We start from the raw sequence: 24,189 nt of genomic DNA, 5'->3' as shown, positions 1-24,189 counted from the left end.
TTGTTCATTAAATTCAAAATATTAGACATTAGACAACTGGGTTCATAATACTTAAATGTATTCTACACATGTTCTCATAGACATTCCCGCCTATGTACACCACTAATCAGTATACATCACTACCAGGCTGGGTGTCAGAAAGACAAATTAAAATGACTCAATAACTAATGCTATTAAAATCAGAATTCCCTGCCTTTTCCTTGTTATATTTTTATGATTTTAAGACACTCGAGGTGAAAGTGTGCGACCTTCTCTCACAAAAGCAGGTTGACTCTGCTACCTTCTACTCTTTCTTCTCTGTCTACTTCCCTTTTTACTATAGCTGCAACATGTCTTCTGAAGGTCAAAACTGAGCAACTTTAATATCCTTTATGACACTGTATAGTGTGTATGTGAAATGGTACCAGGTAATATCTATCACTTGTGGTCAATGCGTTTATTGAATTAAGAAAACAACTTGTCTCTTCAAGACAAAGGAAATCTTTACATTCAAACTGAATGAATTAAATATTTGCCCTCTTTCTAAATAATACTGCATGTTATTTTCTGTAGCTCAAATTTTCTTCTCAGGCAATATCTATGGGCCGTAAATCTTTAGTCTCAAGACATCTGAACAGAACACGACCTGATAGCCACATTGCTTCTTCTTTGCAATCAAACATAAAAGGAGGATCTCAGATATTTCCATAAGCAAAAGAGGCTGCACATCAATTTGTAACTTAATTTCCAGATAGAGCTTACTCATAGGAATAAAAAGCAGGCCTCTAGATTCCCAGGGTGTAATTTTGCAGCTGACTTTAATGGAAGAGTAGCCTGCTTTGGGACTGCTAGATTTGGTCCAAAACACCATATCACTGAACATAAGGAAAAGATCATGCCAGAAGAGAGACACATTTTATCCACAATTCCACTCACAGTCTGTGTGGAATCCTATATTTTATTTGCAAAGAATATTCAAATGTGAACCAACAATACAGATGATGACATAGTTTTCTCTTTGGTGTCTTTAATTAACTTAAGATGGCCTGCACTGTCTCAGTAGCGGTACAGTACCTTGTTGGGTAATGAATCTCTTCGCACAGGATGAGCCAACAGAATTGTTTGCACAGCACTCAACAGAAAAGCCTATCACTGTATCCTGTATATCTAAAATGCTGCTGGAATGCCAAGACCCAAAGGTTTTCCTCTCATGTGTGTCACTCCAAATCCCTTCTGTGATTTCTTCTGTACAACTAAAAAGAAATGAGGTCCAGTTATGATTGTTACAACTTGCACTGGGTTTTGGGGAGGCCAAATCATGAGAGGTGGCTGATGTTTGTGCTAGAGAGGAGAGTATTGCTGGGCTTGATTTTCATTATATTATTATACATGATGATATATACATCTACATACATTATACATTAGATAGATAGATAGATAGATAGATAGATTAGATTAGATAAAGTCCAATGCAGACTACGAAGAGTCACAAAGTGATCTACTAAACTGGGTGACTAGGCAACAAAATGGCTGATGAAATTCAGTGTTGATCAATGCAAAGTAAGGCACCTTGGAAAACATAATCCCAGCTACACATATAAAATGATGAAGTCTAAATTAGCTGTTACCACTCAAAAAAGAGATCTTGGAGTCATTGTGGATAGTCTTTGAAAACATCCACTCAGTGTGCAGCGGCAGTCAAAAAAGCGAACAGAATCACTAGGAAAGGGATAGATAATAAGACAGAAAGTATCATATTGCTGCTCTATAAATCCATGGTACACCCATATCCTGAATACTGGGTGCAGATCTGGTCATTCCATCTCAAAAAAGATATATTGGAATTGGAAAATATATAAAAAGGGCAAAAAAATGATTAGGAGTATGGAACAACTTTCATATGAGGAGAGATTAATAAGACCAGGACTTTTCAGTTTGGAAAAGGATGACTAAGGGGGGATATGATAGAGGTCTATAAATTCATGACTGGTGTGGAGAAAGTAAATAAAGACGGGTTAATTACTCCTTCTCATAGCACAAGAACAAGGGGCCACCAAACGAAATTAACAGGCAACAGCTTAAAACAAACAAAAGGAAGTATTTATTCACACAAAGCACAGTCAACCTGTGGAACTCCTTGCCAGAGGATGTTGTGAAGGCCAAGACACTGACAGGGTTCAAAAAAGAACTAGATAAGTTCATGGAGGCTAGGTCCATCAAGGGCTATTAGCCAGAATGGGCAGGAATGGCGTCCCTAGTATCTGTTTGCCAGAAGCTGGGAATGAGTGAGAGGAGATGGATCACTTGATGATTACCTGTTCTGTTCATTCCCTCTGGGGCACCTAGGGTGACCAGATAGCAAATGTGAAAAATCGGGATGGGGGTGGGGGGTAATAGGAGCCTATATAAGAAACAATCCCAAAAAATTGGGACTGTCCCTATACAATCGGGACATCTGATCATCCTAGGGGCCTCTGGCATGAGCCACTGTCAGAAAGACAGCACACTGGGCTAGATGGACCTTTGGTCTGACCCAGTATGGTCGTTCTTATGTTCTTAAGTTCTTATTATTATTGTGGGGGTTGGGAGTAGATGCTGGGTTTTCTTTTTATTTGATTCAATTTTTAATTTTGGTAAAGGCACCTAGAGCCAAGGATAGGTTTTTTTTGTTTATTATTGTCATATCCTGCTCTGGTGCAAATCAGCATAACTCTGTTGCTTCCAGTGGATCTATGCGCGTTTACGTCCACTGAGGAGCTGGCTCTATGACTCTAAATAAATAAATAAAATAAATAAATTCAAGGGATATTATCCAGGTTCTACTTCCAGCCTTCCATCTGGGTTTCACTTTGACTGTTTCTCCATCATTCTGCCCACTAATCCATTTCTGCTGGGGCTACTTCAAACTCTCCAGAGTTCTCAGAAGCTTCAAAATAGCTGCCACTTAAAAAGATTAACCTGCCATAAAAATGTTTATCTTTCCTTTAATGCATACAGTTTCCTCCTCAAATTTACACTTGATTAAGGCTTAGAATGGAAAACATTCAGTCCCAAATGAGAAGCAAAATTTAAGTCTAATATTTAGAAAGAGGAATTTTATACCAAAGGAAAGAGGAGATTGCCACATTTTAATGGGACACACAACTCTTTTTCTAGACCTACATGTTCCCAAGACAATCAGCATTTTATATATGAAAAGCTACTTTAAGAAATATTTTAAATTTACTAGTTATGTGTTTTCCTCTCCTTTTGATTTCTGTACAATTAGACTCATAGAAAAAAGTGGATTTGGATACAAGGACAGAAAATTTATCATAATATTTAACAACTTTGTAAAATATTTAAAATCTCATTCATAACGTTCCATTAATATATTTGACCTGGTATCTTAATTTGAATGTAGGATACTTTTTTGAATGAGCTTTTTTGAATGAGTAATGCAATGTCGACACAGTGCAAGAAACACCCTGTACCTTGAAGTTTTAGGCCTGATTCAATCTCCATTGCAGTAAATTGAATGACTCATTGACTTCCTTGAGCATTAGATCAGATCCTCAGTGCACTTCCAGGTACTGAAATGGCTAGATAAACCAAAAGAATATCTTGACACTTTGATGTATTTCCTGGCAAATCCACTAGTGCTGATACTTTGATTAATTAGGACCACTAAATGCACCAAGGAAAGCTTATATGGAATCTAGTAGTCATACTGGGACACTGTGCAATTAAATTAATGTCTAACTATTGCTCTAGACACAGCTTTGTTTATTTCAACATAAAGAGCTTCAGATATTATGGGCCTGATGTTGCTTCTATTAAAGTCAAGGAAAAACTCTAATTTAGTCTGATTCATCCCTGTACCAGACTATTATTTTACATGTATCCCAAAGTTCGTCTTACAGTATCCTAGTCACCGGCTAGTCTTTATTTAGCCAAAGAAACATCACAAATAAGAACACAGAAATTAAAAAAAAGGGCAGAAAATGTCTTTATTTACTTAGAAGAATCAGGTCCTGGACATTTCCTCCAGGTCCAAGATGGTGCAGGGTAACTATCAGAGTAGCAAGAAATACCTTTTGATGTTGACTGTATTGTTACTTCAGGTTTCCCTGTAACAAACATATCACAAAAAAGTTTAATATAATACTTTAGTCAATAATACAGTTATGTCTATAGGGTTACACCTAGGGATGCTGGAACAATTTGTATAGTGGGGGGTGCTGAGAGCCACTGAATCAAACTGTAAACCCTATATGTAATGGAAACCACTTCAAGCCAGGGAGAGCAGCAGCACCCCCAGCATCCCTAGTTCCAGCACCTCTGGTTGCACCACACCCAAAGTGATCAAAATCTACTTAGGTATGTATAAAGTATTATAATAGAGACAGGGAAGTGAAGTGATTGACCCAAGATCTCATAGTGAATCAGTGGCAGAGCCAAGATTAAAACTCAGAACTTCCTGACTCCCAACTGCAACACAATCATTCCTCCAAACTATGCTACATGTGAAAAGGCAAATTCTGATTGCCTGACTCCCACTCAAGAACATTTCTTTTGTTGACAGTTAATGTAAAGCAATGACATGATATTACAGGCAAGTCGCATCTTAGGCACATTTAACATGCGCAAATGCAGCTTTGCACGGTCGGCAAAAACAGGAAAAAACAACAACAACAACAATATAAAAACTGCATCTGTAGTGCAGGCAATTCCGCCCGCAGTTCAATTCAATGAGTGTTTCACTATACGCGGTTTTCGCTTTATGCGCTAACCGCAGAAAGGAACCCCCGTGTAAGATGAGACTTGCCTGTACTAACATTTAGCAAAGCTGAGATTTTTTCAGCAAAAAATACTGGATGCAACACATAACACATGATAGTGTAGCACTAACAGGTACTAAATGTTCATGAGTTTGTGATAGTCAGCACTTGTTGGAAGTATCACAGGGTAAGTCCCTTCTTAATGCAGAGGGCAGTGGGGTAGGGGAGCCCAGACCCTCCTCCACTGGGATATGGCACCCAAGACCACCTTAACACTGCCCTCCTTGGGCCACTTCCTACCCCGACTCTATTGGCCAAGTTTTGCAGTCTGTAGCAAATAGGATATGGAAAAATGGTACTAACTGTCTCTCCTGTCTGTCTGGGTGCAACAAGTAGGCACCCCTTTTCCAAGAATGGCTTTTCAGCATCCCTTCTCAGCAGGGCCACCCAGAGGATTCAGGGGGTCTGGGGTCTTTGGCGGCGGAGGGCCCCCGCTTCGGCAGTAATTTGGCGGCAGGGGGTCCTTCCACTCTGGGACTCGCCACCAAAGTGCCCGAAGACTCACCGTGGGGGGCCCCTACTGCCGAAGACCTGGACTTCGGCAGCGGGTCCCAGAGCGGAAGGACCCCCCACCGCCAAATTACAGCCAAAGACCCGGAGCGGAAGAGGCTCTGGGGGCCTAGGCCCCACGAGAGTTTTCCAGGGCTTCTGGAGCAAATGAAGGACCCCGCCCCAGGGGCCCTGAAAAACTCTTGTGGGGGCCCAGAGCAAATGAAGGACCCCACTCTGCGGGGCCCGGGACCTGGGGCAAATTGCCCCACTTGCCTGCCCCTCTGGGCGGCCCTGCTTCTCAGGAGCTCCCTGCCTTGTTAGTCCCCTTCTAAGCTGTGTGACTTTCTTTTAAGCTCCATCTCCATCTGGAGCATGCTCTGCAGGTAAGGCTGGGCGGGGTCATCTGAACCCAGAGTTGCTCTTTAACATCGTTAGTTCTAGGGCAGGGTTATACACGTCATCACATGGTTCTGGGATGAATTTACTGAACTCGTGAATGGCATCAAGAAGCGACAAGCAGGGTATGACAAGTTATACCTAATGAGTGAATTTTCTCATATCATTCTATCCCACTCTCATGGATTAAGACTATTTTGCCTTTTTGAAGTAACATAACTGTATTTCAGTTGGTACCTGCCCACTGTAGTTTTCTTAAGAAGTTTTAATTTTCTTGCTCTATTTTTGTCCACGCTGTTAGTGGCACACTAGAGATAGGAATTCTTTGTAAAGGACTATTTACTGATCATATTTGATGGCTGAGATTTCTTCGGCATTTTCTGCTAGGTTTTATAGGGCTTGGGGATTTCTAATTAACAATCCAGTCACATAGGACCTGATTCTCCTGTCACATTGGTGTAAATCAGCAGTACTTCTATTGAAATCAGTGGAGCTCTATTGGTGCAAAACAGGCACAGGATACAGGTGAACAAGACCTAGAGAGTGCTCAGCAAGAATGAAACAAGAAACAGTGAGGCTGTGTCTACACTGCCCCGCAGATTGGACTATGGGGTGTGAACAGCAGTGTGTACCAAGGTGCTGCGCTGTAGCACCTGTGTGGATGCTGTGGGTGCAAACTAAAAAGTTCCTAGTTTGCATTACCACAGTCCTCTTCAAACAGGATTACATTAATCAGAACTAGGAACCTTTTAGTTCACACCCGCAGCATCTACATGGGGGAGTTACCAGGGCAGCACTTTGGCATGCCCTGCTCTTCACATCCCTGTAGTCCAAACTGCGAGGCAGTGTTGACATATCAGAAGCACATGACAGCAGCTGCTACATGATGAGTGTGAAAAAATTCTGACAGGAGCTTACGTTACTTCTCCTCTCCTGCTTTTTTAAACCTTTCCCATTTTGATGACATCTATCACTGCAGTAATATTTTCAGAACAGGTATCTAGTTTTCAATATATCACTGGGACTCAAACTACCTGAGGTAGGTCTACACTGCAGTCAGAGGCGTGTGTGCAGCTCAAGTAGGCCTACACACACTGGCTTTGATCTAGCTAGCCTGGCTAAAAGTAGTAGTGAAGAGCTGGAGTCCCTGCCACTGTTTCTTCATTGCTCTTTTTAGCTGTGCTGGCTAGTACAGGTATGCCTACCTGAGCTGTAATCACACCTCCAATTGTAATGTAGATGTACTCCAAAATCTGCAATATGCAAGTCAAAAAAAATCTCCCAAATAGGTGGTAGAAAGAAAAACACGCTTGTTTATGAGATGCACAAATAAAACCATAGTTAGATGGGAAACGTTAGGAAACAGAAGACATTAGCAAACAGCCTTACTATTGGTTAAATCTCAAAATTCCCACTTACCCAACCTTTTTTTCCTCGTAAAAACAGTTTGCTTTTTTGTTTTGTCTAATATATCAGACAACTAGTTATAGTTCACTCTTACTATCCGAAACATTCCTGATCTACAAGGTGATAAATTGTTACTTTTTTTTTGGTAGGATGAAAGCGGAGTGGGAAAGAAACAACCTATTGGGTGAATTCCTTCACCATTGAAGTCAATGGCAAAAATTCCACTGATTGATTCCAAAGAGGTCAGAATTTCTCACCCATAGATTTCATGAAACCTGTGCGTTTTTTTACTTACGTTTCACATACAACATCATTGTTTTATTCACATATGTATCATCATTTTCTGCATAGAATACGTACTCCCCTGATTGATACTTATGATCACAGAATCTTGAAGAAATGCTGTTGAGAAAAGGGGGGAAATGCTTAAGCACATTTACAGATTACATGTAGTCAAGATTCAAATATTTTTTAAAAAATCAAGTCGTTAACAAAGAATCCAAAATAAAAATTTTCTGGATAAAGAAATGTAAAACCAGTCTCCAGACATAATTATATTCTCTATGTGCTGTAATGAAAGGAAATGGGAGTGATTCCCAAACCTTTTCATTTGATTGTTTTATTTTTGTCTGGATTGTTGTCAGATTTGAGAGGGAACTTTTGTTGGTTCATCAGTGTTAGAAGAGTACTTAAGGGAGATGCTCCTTGCATATAATTACTGGTGTTCTAGGGCAGTAGTTCTCAACCAGAGGTCTGGGGCCCTCTGGGGGTCCATGAGCAGGTTTCAGGGCCAGTATTAGGCTTGCTGCAGTCCAGGGTAAAAAGCCGAAGTCCCATTGCAAGGAGGTGAAGCGTGGGGCCCTGGGGCCCACCACCTGGGGCTGAAGCAGAAGCCTGAGCAACTTAGCTTCATGGTGCCCCCTGTGGCATGGGGCCCTGGGCAACTGGCCTGCTTGTTACCCCTTAACACCGGCCCTGGCTTTTAGATGCAGAAAACCAGTTACCGTGGCACAGGTGGGCCATGTAGTTTTTATAGCATGTTTGGGGGGGGCTCAGAAAGAAAAAGGTTGAGAACCCCTGATCTAAGGTACAGATGTCCCAATTTAAGGGAATAAGGTTTTTTGGCTAGAACAATTTTAGTCAGTGAATAGGGGTAAAGAGGGCAGGCATCTGACGAAGATCTATGTCAGAAGAGAAGAAACAGTCAGAATCAGGAGGTACCGTAGATGTACAGGAGAAAGAAACAGTTAGCCCTGAAAAAGAATCCTGGGGGGAAGGGGGGAACTAAGTAGCTTTTATTAAACAAGACACATAACACAGAGTTATGAAGCCAGCCCATCCATATGTGGTTCTAAAGCAAGAAAATTCACACCGAAGAGAAGTGTTATTTTACATGCTGACTGAGGCCAAGATTTCCATTCATGATTATTGATTTTGAGTGCCTCAGTTGTAGAGTGCTCAACTGGGACACCTTCAAGACATTATAGATGGTAGCAAGAAAAACAGACTTGTTTATGAGATGTCTAGGGGCTCAGCACTTTCTAAAAATCAAGCCCTCTTTAGAATGTCTCCAGTTGGGCACCCAAACATCGATGCACCAAGAATCACTCGTCATGGGAAAGAAATAAGAAGAGCCTTTCAAGAGTCATTTCTTGGGTGTCTGCATGTAAGCACAAGGAAAGGTGAGAGAACAAGATGTATATGACAGCATTTGCCTTCATGGAATTGATTCACCCATAGTAAGGAAGTGAAAAGCAGCAGTGTGCTAAGCACAGAGATATGGTCTGTTTTATAAAGAGAGAACAGAAAATGGAAAGTCTGAAAGAACCTGTTGTTGCTCTTAGCACTTAGAGGAACTAAAGATGGTGCCAATTTTTTTATAGCATGAAATTAAATGTTAAGGGACAAAGTTCATAGTACAAATTCATTATAAAATGCAATAAGGAGGAACAACTTGATAAGGATATAACAGAAATCAAAAAAGGAAACAAAATCAATAAAAAGGATATGAAAGGAACAAAGTAGAAGTGATGGGAGATATGATTACTCAACCATAAACCATAAACTCCTGCAAAACTGAAAAAAACCAAATCAAATAGGGTGCTATAGAATGTGATTGCATATTTATTTTTTTAATTTATTTACTTTTCTGTCCATTGAATCCATCTGCAAAATGGGTACAATAATAATACTTAACTACCTGCCTTCTTACAGGGGCACTGTGTTGGCTGAAATCTCTACAGTGGTTTGAAAATCTAAAGCACTAAGTGTGACTATCTGGGATGCTGTAAATGAAAACTTTTTAAAAACAACATTTAAACAAAACTTATTCTCTGGGTTCTATGCATAGAGCACCTGGGCAGCTATGTACTGTAACTGATGCAGCTTGTCTAGGACTCAGTTACAAGAATTTTGCTTGACGTGACTATGGTGTGAACAAGAAAGCCAGGCCTGCAATAGGCAGAAAAGGGCAGGCTTTTCACAGAACTTGGAGTTGGTGGTCACCACTCTGGAGTATGATAGTAACATGCATTTCCATGCTGAAAAAGCAGTCTAGCATGACTTCTATATTCCTGAGATCTAGTGGTGACCCCACCCTCCTGTACATCACAATTACCTAAATCATCTCAGAGCTCCTCAAAAATACTATTTTTGGCCCATCAGCATCACTTTACTCTTATCTGGGTTGAATCAACTGTCTGTCCTCCAAACACAATGGTCTGCCAGACAATCAGACAGCTAGGAGACAGTCTGCAATAGTTGGAAAGTAAATAAGCTGAGTATTATCAGCTTGTAAGTGGTATCTCTTGGACAAGGATGAGTAAATGCTCATGACTACCTTCAGCGAGCTCATCTCCAGAAATCATCTTATCCACTGAAGAACAGATCAGCCTACTCACACCAGGGACTGCAGATTAGTCACCAAGACCCAGTAATCAACTCTACCAAAGTCTGCTGACAAAACAAATGTTATCAACTAAGACAGATCTCTTGCCTCCATCACCAGGAGAAGATCATTTACCAGGATGATCTGTGCTGTCTCTGTACTATGTGAAGGTCTGACTCCAAATAACCAATCTGATTCAGATGAATAGGCAAGTCTGTTACAAAATAGGACCAATAAAAGCAGCAAAGAGTCCTGTGGCATCTTATAGACCAGGGTTAGGCAACCTATGGCACGCGAGCTGATTTTCAGTGGCACTCACACTGCGTGGGTCCTGGCCACCAGTCTGGGGGGCTCTGCGTTTTAATTTAATTTTAAATGAATCTTCTTAAAAATTTTAAAAACCTTATTTACTTTACATACAACAATAGTTTAGTTTTATATTATAGACTTATAGAAAGAGACCTTCTAAAAAGGTTAAAATATATTACTGGCACACAAAACCTTAAATCAGAGTGAATAAATGAAGATTCGGCAGAGCACTTTTGAAAGGTTGCTGACTCTTGTTATAGACTAACACGTATTGGAGCATGAGCTTTCATGGGTGAATACCCACTTTGTTGGATGCATAGGACCAAAATAGGACCAAAAAGACTTAAGACTAAAGTGAAGTGTAACAAAACGATAAAGAAAGCAAAGCTAAAAAGTGAAAGCAAGATTGCAACAGAGTTTTAAGCAAAGAATTAAATGTTTTAAGACTATGAGGAACAAGACATCAGCCCAGGAGTATTATGTCCTCAGACCTGGCACAGGCCAGGCATAGACAAGACTAGTTAACATTGCCAAAATGTTAACTTTTTGCCTGACTTTTCACAAAGTTAGAGGTTAGAATGCTGTATGACTTTAGTTTGCAAAGTTGAAAAGAAACTCAGAAGGAATTAAATAATGATATCAAGAAATTAGGCTGGAGAATGGATACATCGTTAGGATTAGACAGAATCCATGCCAGAGCTTTATTATAGGAAGTAGCAGAAAAAATAGTTAACACATTTTTTTTAAAACTTCTTTTGTAACATGGGAAAAATTTGTGAACTGGACAGCTAGTAAAATTTCTCTAATGTAGACAAGACCTAAGGGATCTACTAAAGGTCTAGGAAACTATGTGCCAATAAGCTTGACTTTAGAAGCCTGAAAGATACTGGGAAAACATGAGCTAAGAATGGTATAAGACTAAGGAAACACCTAGAAGGTTATAATTCAGTCATGGATGATTGGAATGGGTTCATAAAAGGAGAATAATGTCTAAGATCACGAAACTGAGTTTTCCGAGGATATAACAAAATAATTGAAAGAGATATGTTATATGAATAATTTAGGAAAGTATTTGTTATAACACACAAGACTAATCAAATGTATAACACGAGATATTTACATGAGTTGCTCTGGAAGACTCGAATAACATTACAGAACACTTTGGTAACACTGCTTTACCACTATATCAATCTATTTATATTTAAAAAATAACATTTAACTTAAAAACGAAAACCATACTCTACATGTTAAAAGAAAAAAATGAACAAATATTTCCATTTTTTAAAAGACAAAAAATAACATAAGTATTTGTACAAATTATAACAGACAAATATTCAGAATAGTTAAGTACCTGTATCCATCTGCATTGTATCTTTGCTCACAAGGAAATGATTTTTGGGAAAAAATCCATATACATCTAATTGGTGGATATGCTTTAAGTTTAATTTCAAAACAAAACTTTTCCAACAGATCAATCTCAAAATCTTCTCTTGAGTCAGTTACATTTATAAATCCCTTTTCTGTAAACAAAATATTAAAATTCTGTTATAAACGCTGCCATTTAATTAAGGAATTTGAAAATGTGCACATTTTTTTTCTCATTTATTATTGCAAGTTATAAGTGCATTGGTCATAAAATCACTAGTGACCATTCTGTTTATCTACAAAAAGATCAGGTGTAATACTGGGTGATAACATGCAGGTTTTGTCCTGATGTTCCATTCCAGTCTATGTGTAAATACTCTATCTTTGAATGAACCAATCTGATTGGCTTGGTTAATAAAAGACTCAAAGATCTTTAAAAATACAGGAACTCATCCATCTTTCTGCCCCGCAAGTCATTTTGAATTGACTACAGTGATCATCCTGTGTAAATTTATTTCTCTCAATTGTAAATACTTATTCCAAATGTTAATAACGTAAGATTTATAAAATAGAAAGAAATACATCACTGCCAGTGTAAGCATCTCTTGATGGTTGCTGTCATTTCTTATCTTGTTAACTTTGAAAAGACAAAACAAAATATATATCTACTTCATTTGTTCATTTTATATATATAATGAAAAATAGAAAAGTAACCTTAAAATGTATTAAAATGATCAATTTTTAAAAAAAGCTACATCTCACAGGGTCTGTTCCAAAGTTCACAGAAATTAATGGAAGCCTTTCCAGTGGCTTAGGATCAGGTCCATAAAGAAAGAAAAAAAACCCAAAACACGTGAATTGTAGTAAATAGTGCTGGTTTGGGCTTTTCTTTTTAAATGGTTTTCTTCTGGCCAAATCCACATGCTCTGTAAAGCACACTTTTCTCCATCTGAAGTCCTCATTTAGCAAATAATATGGTGGAAATTCCCACATAAACCATAAAAATGGACAATGCTTTAAAACAAGAAATACTTCCTTTTGTGTGTGAATTCTCCAATTTTTGTGAGCTATAAACATCTTGGGCTTGGCTGTACAAATGGGACCAAGAGGAGTATTTTTCATCTTTCCAGGTGGAAAGTCATGTGAAGTTATGCTGTGAGCACCATCCAAATAGATTGCTAAACATTTCTCTATAAAACAGCTTAAACAAAACAGTTTTTCCTCTTACAGCTGAAAGAAAGGAGTGCAGGAGTGAGTGATCTGATCTTCACAGCCATTCCTTTTTCTGTTTACATGTGGCAGTTTTTGGATTTCTATTCAAAATGTATTAAGAGTAATTATTTAGGGGCCATGGGAGTCAAGTTGAAACGCCTAAGTCTGAATATGATCTTTTTTTGTTCCTGTAATTATTTTTACCTTTGAACCTGGTATTCAGCAGCTTAAACCCTTTATTTTAAAATAGCTCATCTCTCCTGGAACAAAGACTGGATAATGCGCAGATTCTTTATCCAATGCTGATAAAACAAAATGTCAGGTAACATCCAGAAACTGGATGTGAGAATAACAGATATGAAGAACTCTGCAGCTGTGGTTAATGGCCTGGTTTCTGCTGTTTTTAAAAACCTCTCTGCCACACTTGACAATCTGAGAATAAAGCTAAAATTAAAAAGGTGAGATTAGCGGGGGTACTTGAAAAGGAGCAGAGAGAGAGATAGCAATTTATGCTTTTTGGCTGAAGTATTTTCTTCCTACAATAATACTGCACATATCTACTTTGAGACTACCAGGAAGGAAATCTATCCATCTCATTCATCTACAAATTGAATTAGTCAGGGTTGAGATGCTCCAGCGTGAAGAATGGGAACATTACATTTAAAAAAGCTCCATAGTTAAAATTTGGGATCCAGGGATGCAGTCTTTCTAGGCCATCCCCCAGCCTTGAAGAAGACGAGAGGGACTTGTCTCAACTATAAGCAGCAGCTTCAGAGGCTGGGTTTGAATTTCTGCTTCCTTTATTCAGAAACTTTGAGTACAATAGTGTGGCCAGTCTATTGTATTTAGTTACCATGAGATAGGAAAATGTTCTGCTCAGTAAAAGACTGAAGCTGAATGTGAGCATTTCAGAAATTGAGAACTCCCATTTGAATGACTCCTTATTTCTCAGGATCATAGGCTTGTTTCATTTGTTATAGTATCTCCATTTTGGGGGCAAGGATTGCTGATGATGGCATTTGGGATTAGTTGCTAACTTTTGAAATTACTAATTTTGAAATGATTATGGTTTTTGCATTGGCCTGAAGGCATACAAGCCTCTTTGGAAGCCACACAAACTGAATGGGCTGATGTTGTTGGGCCTGTGCTTTGCCTTTGCTTTTCTTTTCTTCCTTTTTTTTTTTTTAATTGTCTAATTCTATGTGCACAGTACTAGGAGTTAAAGATATTCACCTATAACACCCTGAAGGTAGGAGTTAACTAGGCCAAGCAATAACCTAGCAGCTAGAGCTGGGCAAATGGTGGATTTTTTTTTGATTCACTAGCAATTTCAGAAAATAAGACATAAAATAAATTTCAAATTGAACCATGAATACAATTTTTCAATAGTTTTGGCAAATTGAAATGTCAAAAAAAAATTGTTTTAGGTCAAGCATAACATTTTTCCTCCCTAAACCAAAATGTTTTGTTTCAATTTTAAGCATTATTTTTACATTTTAATTTTTTAAAATAAAATTAAAGAAAATTTCAAAACAAGTCATTTTCAATAGGAAAATACACACATTTCATTTTGAAAACCTCAAACTGAAACATTTCAGGTTTTCCTGATTTTGATGTATTTATTTTAGTTTTATTTTCAAGGCTTGAAAGAAATTGGCAGAATCAATAGGAACCCACAAAATGTTTCAGTGTTGCCAAATCTGCATTTTTCTGCTGAAAAATGTTTAGGTAAAAAAAAATACCGTCCAGTTTTACTAGCAGCATCTAGCTACTACTGTACGGTTTTCCATGGTGTCCATTACTGAAGTATCTAAGGGTATTTCTACACTGCAATGAAAAACCTGCAGCAGCGAGTCTCAGAACTCAATTGACTTGGGCTTGTGGGGCTCAGGCTACGGGGCTAAAAATTGCCATGTAGACATTCCCGCTCAGGTTGACTCCCATGCTCTAAGGCTTCCCCCCTCGTCAGGTTTCAGAGTGTGGGCTCCAGCCCCAATGGAAATGTTTACACTGCTAGTTTTAGCCCTGCAGCCCAAGCTCTGCAAGCCCAAGTCAATTGAGCAGGGCTCTGAAACGTATCAGCGCTGAAGGTTTTTCTTTGCAGTGGAGACAGCCCTAAGCCCCCTAGTGCAACACTTTGGCCAGTTATAGCGTGGCTAGGTAGTCATAATCACATTGTAGTTAATTTAATAAGAAGAAAATTTGGATTTTACCTGAAAGTGAGTATTTATTTTCTGTGACATAACTGGGACACGTTTATTAATCTATAAAGAAGGTTCAATTCTTTCCCAGATTTACTCTTTCATAAATTATTTTACCCATAATTTTCATTCTGTAGTCACTCCCTGCAGGGCTCTATGAGGGAAAGCTGTCAACCTCATACCTTTGTTAATGGGTTGATGGGTTCACCACTATATGCTTGGAACAACTGGATTTCATTCCTGTGCATGTAGGTTATACTTGATACGGATTTGAGTAAACTAAGTAATGCATTAGAGCAACTAGTATGTAAAATAAATGATAACTGGATAGTCCTCTGGGGCAGAACGTAAGGGGATATGAGGGCCCCTGAGCCGGCTCTTTGCATCATGAGTAGCAGTGCGAGAGGGAGAGCAGGGTCCACATACATGATATGTCCCTCCCTTGCGTGGGGGAGCAAAAAGGGACAGGCAGTGGGTGGTAAAGACCCAGCTTACTTTACTCCCTCCCCAAACCAATAGGGACTCACTCTCTCTGGGTCACAGTTTCACCCTGGGCTTCTCCAGAGTGACCACAACAATGCACTGCTCCTTACTGTGGGCTCATGCGAAAGCCACCATTCAGCCCAATAAAATGACCTGATGTTGGTAGAACATCACTTAAAAGCACTTTATAATGTTTATGGACTATGGGCAAAATGTATATTATGTATATGTTATGTATATTTAGATTTATTAATAAATATTATTAATTATTAAATATTTAGATACATATTTAACAAGAAAAACAGTAATAAAATATTACATAAATACAATGTGACCAAGTTACTGTTGATTTAGAAACCTCAACTTTTGCATATTCTGACTTTTTTAATTTTAACTGGACAACCCGAATTTTAATTTAAAATTTATCTCCTGTATTTGTTAGAAGGTCAACAGGATAATTCTAAAGGATGGTTGGTGAAACCTGCACAGAAATTTTTAATTACAGGAAATTTTGGGTATCTTGAAATCTTCTGGATAGGTCCAATATTTTACATCCCCAGCCTCCCTTTGAAATGGTTGCAGTTGCCATCTTGAATTATTTTGTTTCTGGAAATAATACTGAAAGGATGATAACAGTGTGTAGGCTAAACTGCAAATTAATGTTATGGTGCTGTGTAGCGGGGTGGTCACCCTACTCCTGCCCTGGAAAGGGCTGGGGCGGAGAAATGCTAGGCTGATTGGGGGAAGCAGCCACAGGTACGACCACACCTCAATAAGGCCACACCTGGCCCTATAAGAGGGCTGAGGGCCAGAGACAGACACACACTCTCTCTAGCTCTCTAGAGATAGAAGGACTTGGCTGCCTGGGAAGCTGAGGAGGGTACCTAGGGTGGAGCAGTGCTGGGGAAGGGCAGAGGGAGCTGGGGAGCTCCAGCCAAGCAAAGCCCCAGGCTGCAGGCTGAGTTAAGGGCCCACAAAAGGGTACTAGGGCAGTAGAGGGGCAGCCCAGGAATAGGCAGCTGGTCCAACTCCCCTTGCTGATGATGAATGGTTTACAGACTGCCACCTGCCACAGTGAGTGGGGGCTGAATGGAGACTGGCAGTAGCCACTGAGGCAAGGTGGGGATAGGGAGTTGGGGGTTCCCCTGGTGGGGGGGAGACCCAGAGCAAGGGGGTACTGTGGTGGGCAGAACCCCTGGGCAAAGGGCACTGGGGTCTGGGAGGGACATGGGGCCAGTGGCAGGTGAGACACTCAGCCTGTAGAGGGCACTCCGGGCTGGAATAGCTAATTCCCAAGACAACCAGCAGGAGGCGCCGCGCCGGTGAGTCGTCACCTTGCCACATGGTGTCACTCCCAGAACTACTGTCCTTGAGGAATAATGCAAATAACCTGGGAGCAGGTGTGATTGTGGGGTACCTGCAGGGATATGGATAATCCAGTTCTGGCTTATCTCCAATTTCAACTTTAAGTAGAAATAGGATTTTTTGTAATTGTAAACAGTGTATACACATGAAACCAAACAGCTGAATGACTAAAAGAAAAATATGGCACGAAGTTAACAACATGAATCTGAATTACCTAAGACTGTAACCAAAGTTGTTTTATTTGGATGTTCTGTGGAAGAACAAGTGTAATGTCCATTATCACTTCTTCCCATTGATGAGGCAAATGCATAGAGAATCCGTACCATAGAGGAGTCTTGTTGATAGTCTGTTTCTTCAACCCAGCGCTCCTAGTTTTTAAAAAAGGTTTATATTTAATATTGTGTGGTACTGTCCATTATTACTTATGTGAAAAGAATCCTGTTTTATTACCTGTTGTAATTCTCTGTTTTCAAAATGCCATTTCAATCTGAATTTATAGTTTTGATAAAAAGCTCTACATCTTATCAGTAATGGCTCCCCAACTTTAAGAAGGAGTTCTGGTAAAGATTCTCCAAGTTTTTCATTTAGATCTGCAAAATAAAAACACACCAGGGAAACAACAAATGAAATTATATTTTACTATGGGGAAAATTATTTAAACTTTTCCTTCCCTCCCACAGCCCATTTTCACATTTGTAAGCATCCATAGTTTTGCATCTATTATTGTATTTGTAAAGATAACAGACTATTTTTCCAGATTTATAACTATCATTAAAATGAATTATAATAGTCTAACATTCAAATAAATAAAACCAAATTCTGTCCTGACTTTCAAATCCAGCAATAACCGTGTATTCACACAGGGTGCAATTCAGCACAGAATAAAGCTAATCAAAGTAAGTTTATTAAAAAAACCTGAATATCAGTATTACAAAAAAAAATTGAAAGTATTTTATTATTGAAAAAATAGCAGTTACTTATGAAATGTAAAATAACACAACAATTTGTTTTTAAATGTACAATGAATAGGACCCTACCAAATTCATAGCCATGAAAAACACGTCATGGACCGTGAAATCTTGTCTCTCCCCATGAAATCTGTTTTTTTGTGTGCTTTAACCTATACTATATAGATGTCACAGGGGAGACCAGCGTTTCTCAAATCGGGGGTCCTGACCCAAAAGGGAATTGCAAGGGGTTTGCAAGGTTATTTTAGGGGCATGGGTAGCAGATGGAGCCCCCCTTCAGGGAGGCTAGCCCTCAGCTCCACCCCTTCTGCCTATGCCCCTCCTGCCGGAGCCCCAAGCCCCCCATCCCCTGCAGCTAGAGCCACAAGACCCCCTGTCCCCTCCCATGACTGGAGCTACATGCCCCCCCCCAACCTGCCTGGAAGAGCCCTGAGGCCCCCCCACCCCAGATGAGGCCCAAATCGTTCCCTCTCCCCCACTTGCCTGGAGGAGCCCCGGGCCAGCTGCAGCTGCACCTCCTGTCTCCTCCCCAGACCCCAAGCCACCTGGAAAAAATCATAGCATCTCTTTCTGAAGAAGAACCTGTGCTTTCATTATGCCCCATGCAGAGTGCCTGAGGAGGCGGTATCTGCTACTTAGCTTCCTGACTTTATCAATAATCTCTCTGGAGTCCAGGGAGATTACTGATGAAGTCAGGAAGCTGAATAGCACATACCGCCTCCTCAGCTGCCCTGGAACCTGCATGGAGCATAATAAAGCAAAAACTTCACCTGCCAAACCTGCAATCAGGTGTCTGGTGGCAGCGTGCCCTGGTCTATTATACCCGCCACCCGTGTTTAGGGGGGTCGTGGTATTGCCACCCTTACTTCTGTGCTGCCTTCATAGCTGGGTGGCCATAGAACAGTGGCTGTTGGCCAGGTGCCCAGCTCTGAGCACCTGGCTCCTCCAGCAGCAGTGCAGAAGTAAGGGTGGGAACACCATACCATGCCATCCTTACTTCTGCACTGCTGTTGGCGATGGCTCTGCCTTTAGAGCTGGGCTCACTGACAGCAGCCATCACTCTCCAGCTGCCCAGCTCTGAAGGCAGCACTGCCACCAGCAGCAACGCAGAAGTAAGGGTAGCAGTACCGCAACCTCCCTACAATAACCTTGTGACCACCCCACAATTCCTTTTTGGGTCAGGACCCCTACAATTACAATACTGTGAAATCTGAGATTTAAACAGCTGAAATCGTGAAATTTATTATTTTTAAAATCCTGTGACCATGAGATTGACCAAAATGGACTGTGAATTTGGTAGGGCCCTAACTATAAATAAGCATTAGAACTTAGGAGATAAATATGAGACAGAAATATAGCAACATTACATTAGTTTTGCCTAGTAATGTACCTCTAAACATATTTATTCCAGTGATGACAAATTTACTGCCCCATCTTGCAAACCTTACTGCAATGAATAATTGCAATTAACATCAATGGCAGGATTAGGTCCCTATTTAAATAAATCTTATAGTTATGTTACCTATTGTATACAGCTTGGTGCATTCTCTGCCCAGCTCATTAGTTGCGCAGCACCATATGTCTGTCTGAAATAACTTATTTGCTGAATATCCACGTGGTACCTCCTGGACTTCATATACTTTCCCATTTCTTTTACTGTCTTTACGATTTGTATCGATGCAACTGTAATTACACAAACATTTATTTAATGAATATGAACAATAGTAAGGAAACTGGCATATTTTGTAGTTGAATAAAAGGAACTAGAAAATGTGGAGATTATAAAACAAAACACAAGGGCAATGGAGCTAGGGAAATTATAAACAGAATGAGCTGATATTACCTGAATATACTATTCATGCTTATACTGGTAGGCGTAAACATTTGAAATTTTATGAGTGAAATTCTGGCTCCTTTGAAGTTAATGGCAAAACTCAATGAGCCCAGGATTTTACCCTACATCTCTGGGACTGCACTGAACCCAGGAAATTGGACTATGAGCCTGAATGTTGAATTTACTTACTCATGATCTGCTGTGTTTCTTGGAACATATTCATGTTGCCAATAGAACCACTTATCATACACAAAACTTAAAGCTACAAGGAAAGGCAAACTTAAATAGAAAATTTCTAATGACACCCTTCCCACCTTTAACCCCCACTCATTCTCAAAATAGCTAGGTTTTAGGGAAATGGAAAATAGAGGGCTATGAGGTTAGAAATATATTTAACTCATTAGCTATGTCAAGTGAAAATGCTTGGACTCAGGCCAAAATTTTCAGACTAGGGTGCCTAAAGTTTCCAAAAGTATACATTGGCCCAATGTTCCAAGAATACACTGCAGCTCAGACAAAAATATGAATTCACCCATTGCACTCATATGGACTCAATTTTTGCATGTAGTTTTTTGAGGACTCTGTGAGTGTGTGAAATTTTATGGTAGCATTCATTACATTCTTCTTTGAAAATCTGACTCCACAGTTCTCCTTCCGTTGTTCTGGTTCAATCACATCAAAAATAAGTACATCATGCTGTATAATGTCTGTTGACTTAGGAAGACATCAAGACTTGCACCTTAAAATTCATTAAACAAAAAAAGGTAGCATTATATGCACCATACCTGTCATCAGCTGTTCTGCAAAATAACCATTCGATATCTGGTGTAGGGTAGCCTTCAGATGTACAGTTTATAATGCCCAAGTTTTCACCTTTTACAAAATAGGGCTTCCTTGGTTTACCTATTAAAAGTAATGCAAATATTTTCAGACATGCTGCAATATTTTAGAAACATCATTATCCATCTTTCTAATGTGTAGGACACTTTTAATACTTGTGAACCCACTGATGGTTACCAAAAGAAACTACACTATTTGCTCAAGAAACTCCCTGAAAAAGCACAGGAACAAATCTACACAGACACACCCCTGGAATCCCAACCAGGGGTATTCTATCTGCTTCCTAAGATCCATAAACCTGGAAATCCTGGACGCCCTATCATCTCAGGTATTGGCACCCTGACAGAAGGATTGTCTGGCTATATTGACTTTCTCCTCAGGCCCTACGCTACCAGCACTCCCAGCTACTTTGAGACATCACTGACTTCCTGAGGAAAGTACAATCTATTGGTGATCTTCCAGAAAACACCATCCTGGCCACTATGGATGTAGAAGCCCTCTATACCAACATTCCACACAAAGATGGACTACAAGCCATCAGGAACAATATCCCCGATAATGTCACAGCAAACCTGGTGGCTGAACTTTGTGACTTTGTCCTCACCCACAACTATTTCACATTTGGGGACAATGTATATCTTCAAGTCAGCAGCACTGCTATGGGTACCCCATGGCTCCACAGTATGCCAACGTTTTTATGGCTGACTTAGAATAACGCTTCCTTAGCTCTCATCCCCTAACGCCCCTACTCCTCTTGAGCTACATTGATGACATCTTCATCATGTGGACCCATGGAAAAGAAGCCCTTTAAGAATTCCACCAGGATTTCAACAATTTCCATCCCACCATCAACCTCAGCCTGGACCAGTCCACACAAGAGATCCACTTCCTGGACACTACAGCGCTAATAAGAGATGGTCACATAAACACCACCTTAAACCGGAAACCAATTGACTGCTATACTTACCTACATGCCTCCAGCTTTCATCCAGACCACATCACATGATCCATTGTCTACAGCCAAGCTCTAAGATACAATCGCATTTGCTCCAATCCCTCAGACAGAGACAAAACACCTACAGGATCTCTATCAAGCATTCTTAAAACTACAATACCCAGCTGCTGATGTGAAGAAACAGATTGACAGAGCCAGAAGTGTACCCAGAAGTCACCTACTATAGGACAGGCCCAACAAAGCAAGTAACAGAACGCCACTAGCCATCACCTTTAGCCCCCAACTAAAACCTCTCCAGTACATCATCAAGGATTTACAACCTATCCTAAAGGCCTCACTCTCACAGACCTTGGGAGACAGGCCAGTCCTCGCTTACAGACAGCCCCCAACCTGAAGCAAATACTCACCAGCAACTACACACCACACAACAAAAACACTAACCCAGGAACCTATCCTTGCAACAAACCCCGTTGCCAACTCTGTCCACATATCTATTCAAGGGACACCATCATAGGACCTAATCACATCAGCCACACCCATCAGGGCTCGTTCACCTGCACATCTACCAATGTGATATATGCCATCATGTGCCAGCAATGCCCCTCTGCCATGTACATTGGCAATGACAGTAATGCGCCAGCATTTAAGAACAAAATTTGGTCTTTGGATATTTGAGCTTTGCCATACCTCATATTTAGGCTGTTAACAACACTAGTCCAAATTGTTTTGCTCAGTTCATAATATATTATGTCATTTTGTTTGTTATACTATTTTTTTCAAGTGATTTTAACGCTTGAGGAAAGTAAATTACTGTTTGTCTAAGGTCCTCATTGTATAAGCTCTTCAACCTTGACCTGGTAAATGTGTCATCTCCCTGACTTCAAGGAACTGCCTGTAGGAATCAGAGGGTAACCTAGGGCCTGATTTTCAGAGGTGTCAAACACCTGTAGCTTTCATTTACTTCAAGTGGAGTTATGAGTTCTCGTATCTCTGAAAATCAGCTTCTGAATCTATTTGCATTAAACTCTTGAAGAATCTACTGAGACAGCATGCAGGAGTGCTACTTCTAACCAATTCATTTCATATACACAGTGGAAAAGTCATTAATGACTTCACCACCTTAAATCTGTAACCTAGAGATGTAAAGTTCCATAAACCATTACCATATATATACACATATATCTTCCTATTGTATTTTCCACTCCATGCATCTGATGAAGTGGATTTTAGCCCACGAAAGCTTATTCCCAAATAAATTTGTTAGTCTCTAAGGTGCCACAAGTACTTGTTCTTTTTCTATATATATTTTATGTCTGAGTTATAGATTTATAAACCGAACAAGTCTGTCACTTTAAATAATCTTGACAGACTTCCTGAGGTAAGAATCCAACACTGATTTAGACAGATATGTAAGCAGTAGCCAATCAACATTTCTTGTTATGATAGAAGAATGACAGCAGATGTCAGAATGAGAAGGCTGATTGTATTTCGCATAAACAACGTACAAGATGAAGCCAGAAGGCAAAAAATCTAGCCTCAGATACTCATACTCCCAACAACAGCAATAACTTCAATGACAGTAATGCGCCAGCATTTAAGAACAAAATTTGGTCTTTGGATATTTGAGCTTTGCCATACCTCATATTTAGGCTGTTAACAACACTAGTCCAAATTGTTTTGCTCAGTTCATAATATATTATGTCATTTTGTTTGTTATACTATTTTTTTCAAGTGATTTTAACGCTTGAGGAAAGTAAATTACTGTTTGTCTAAGGTCCTCATTGTATAAGCTCTTCAACCTTGACCTGGTAAATGTGTCATCTCCCTGACTTCAAGGAACTGCCTGTAGGAATCAGAGGGTAACCTAGGGCCTGATTTTCAGAGGTGTCAAACACCTGTAGCTTTCATTTACTTCAAGTGGAGTTATGAGTTCTCGTATCTCTGAAAATCAGCTTCTGAATCTATTTGCATTAAACTCTTGAAGAATCTACTGAGACAGCATGCAGGAGTGCTACTTCTAACCAATTCATTTCATATACACAGTGGAAAAGTCATTAATGACTTCACCACCTTAAATCTGTAACCTAGAGATGTAAAGTTCCATAAACCATTACCAATCCCCTGAGCCTGCCACCTTCCCAATTTGGACTATGCTTGAAAGTTTATTGCACCAAGACTGATGATGACTTCATTTAAAACCGAAAACACTGATTTTGTTTGAAATTCAACTGTGATTATGAAGTTAAAATTTCTGATGAGAAGACTGACAGTTGCTCCTGATTCATACTTTAGGTATCTTAAAGACCCGGTTGCTTATAAGGCTGCTACACTACTACCTATGTTGGCAAAACTTGTGTCACTCAGGCCTGGTCTACACTACGCGTTTAAATCGATTTAAAGAGCGTTAAATCGATTTAACGCTGTACCCGTCCACACTACAACACCCTTTATATCGATATAAAGGGCTCTTTAAATCGATTTCTGTACTCCATCCCGACTAGAGGAGTAGCGCTAAATTCAATATTAACATATCGGATTACGGTTAGTGTGGACGAAAATCGACGTTATTGGCCTCTGGGCAGTATCCCACAGTGTACCATTGACTGCTCGGGACAGCAATCTGAACTCGGATGCAGCGGGCAGGTAAATAGGAAAAGCCCCACGAACTTTTGAATT

The 24,189-nt window shown here is 39.8% G+C and overlaps 1 protein-coding gene across 1 annotated transcript in view; it reads right to left on the bottom strand.

Moving 5' to 3' along the window:
• Positions 1–24,189, bottom strand: part of FLT3 (fms related receptor tyrosine kinase 3) — a 77,817-nt gene that overhangs the window by 19,647 nt on the left and 33,981 nt on the right. Inside the window, exons 5-12 of the mRNA XM_032765315.2 lie at positions 20,504–20,621; positions 19,407–19,567; positions 17,367–17,506; positions 17,131–17,284; positions 11,642–11,810; positions 7,390–7,496; positions 3,977–4,088; positions 1,054–1,232 (exon numbers count right to left, since the gene is read on the bottom strand). Coding sequence (XP_032621206.1) covers positions 1,054–1,232; positions 3,977–4,088; positions 7,390–7,496; positions 11,642–11,810; positions 17,131–17,284; positions 17,367–17,506; positions 19,407–19,567; positions 20,504–20,621 — 1,140 coding nt within the window. The remainder of the gene's footprint in view (positions 1–1,053; positions 1,233–3,976; positions 4,089–7,389; positions 7,497–11,641; positions 11,811–17,130; positions 17,285–17,366; positions 17,507–19,406; positions 19,568–20,503; positions 20,622–24,189) is intronic.

Source organism: Chelonoidis abingdonii, chromosome 1, assembly GCF_003597395.2.
Source record: "Chelonoidis abingdonii isolate Lonesome George chromosome 1, CheloAbing_2.0, whole genome shotgun sequence".
Classification (NCBI taxonomy): Eukaryota; Metazoa; Chordata; order Testudines; family Testudinidae; genus Chelonoidis; species Chelonoidis abingdonii.
This window is presented reverse-complemented; position numbering and strand designations above follow the sequence as displayed.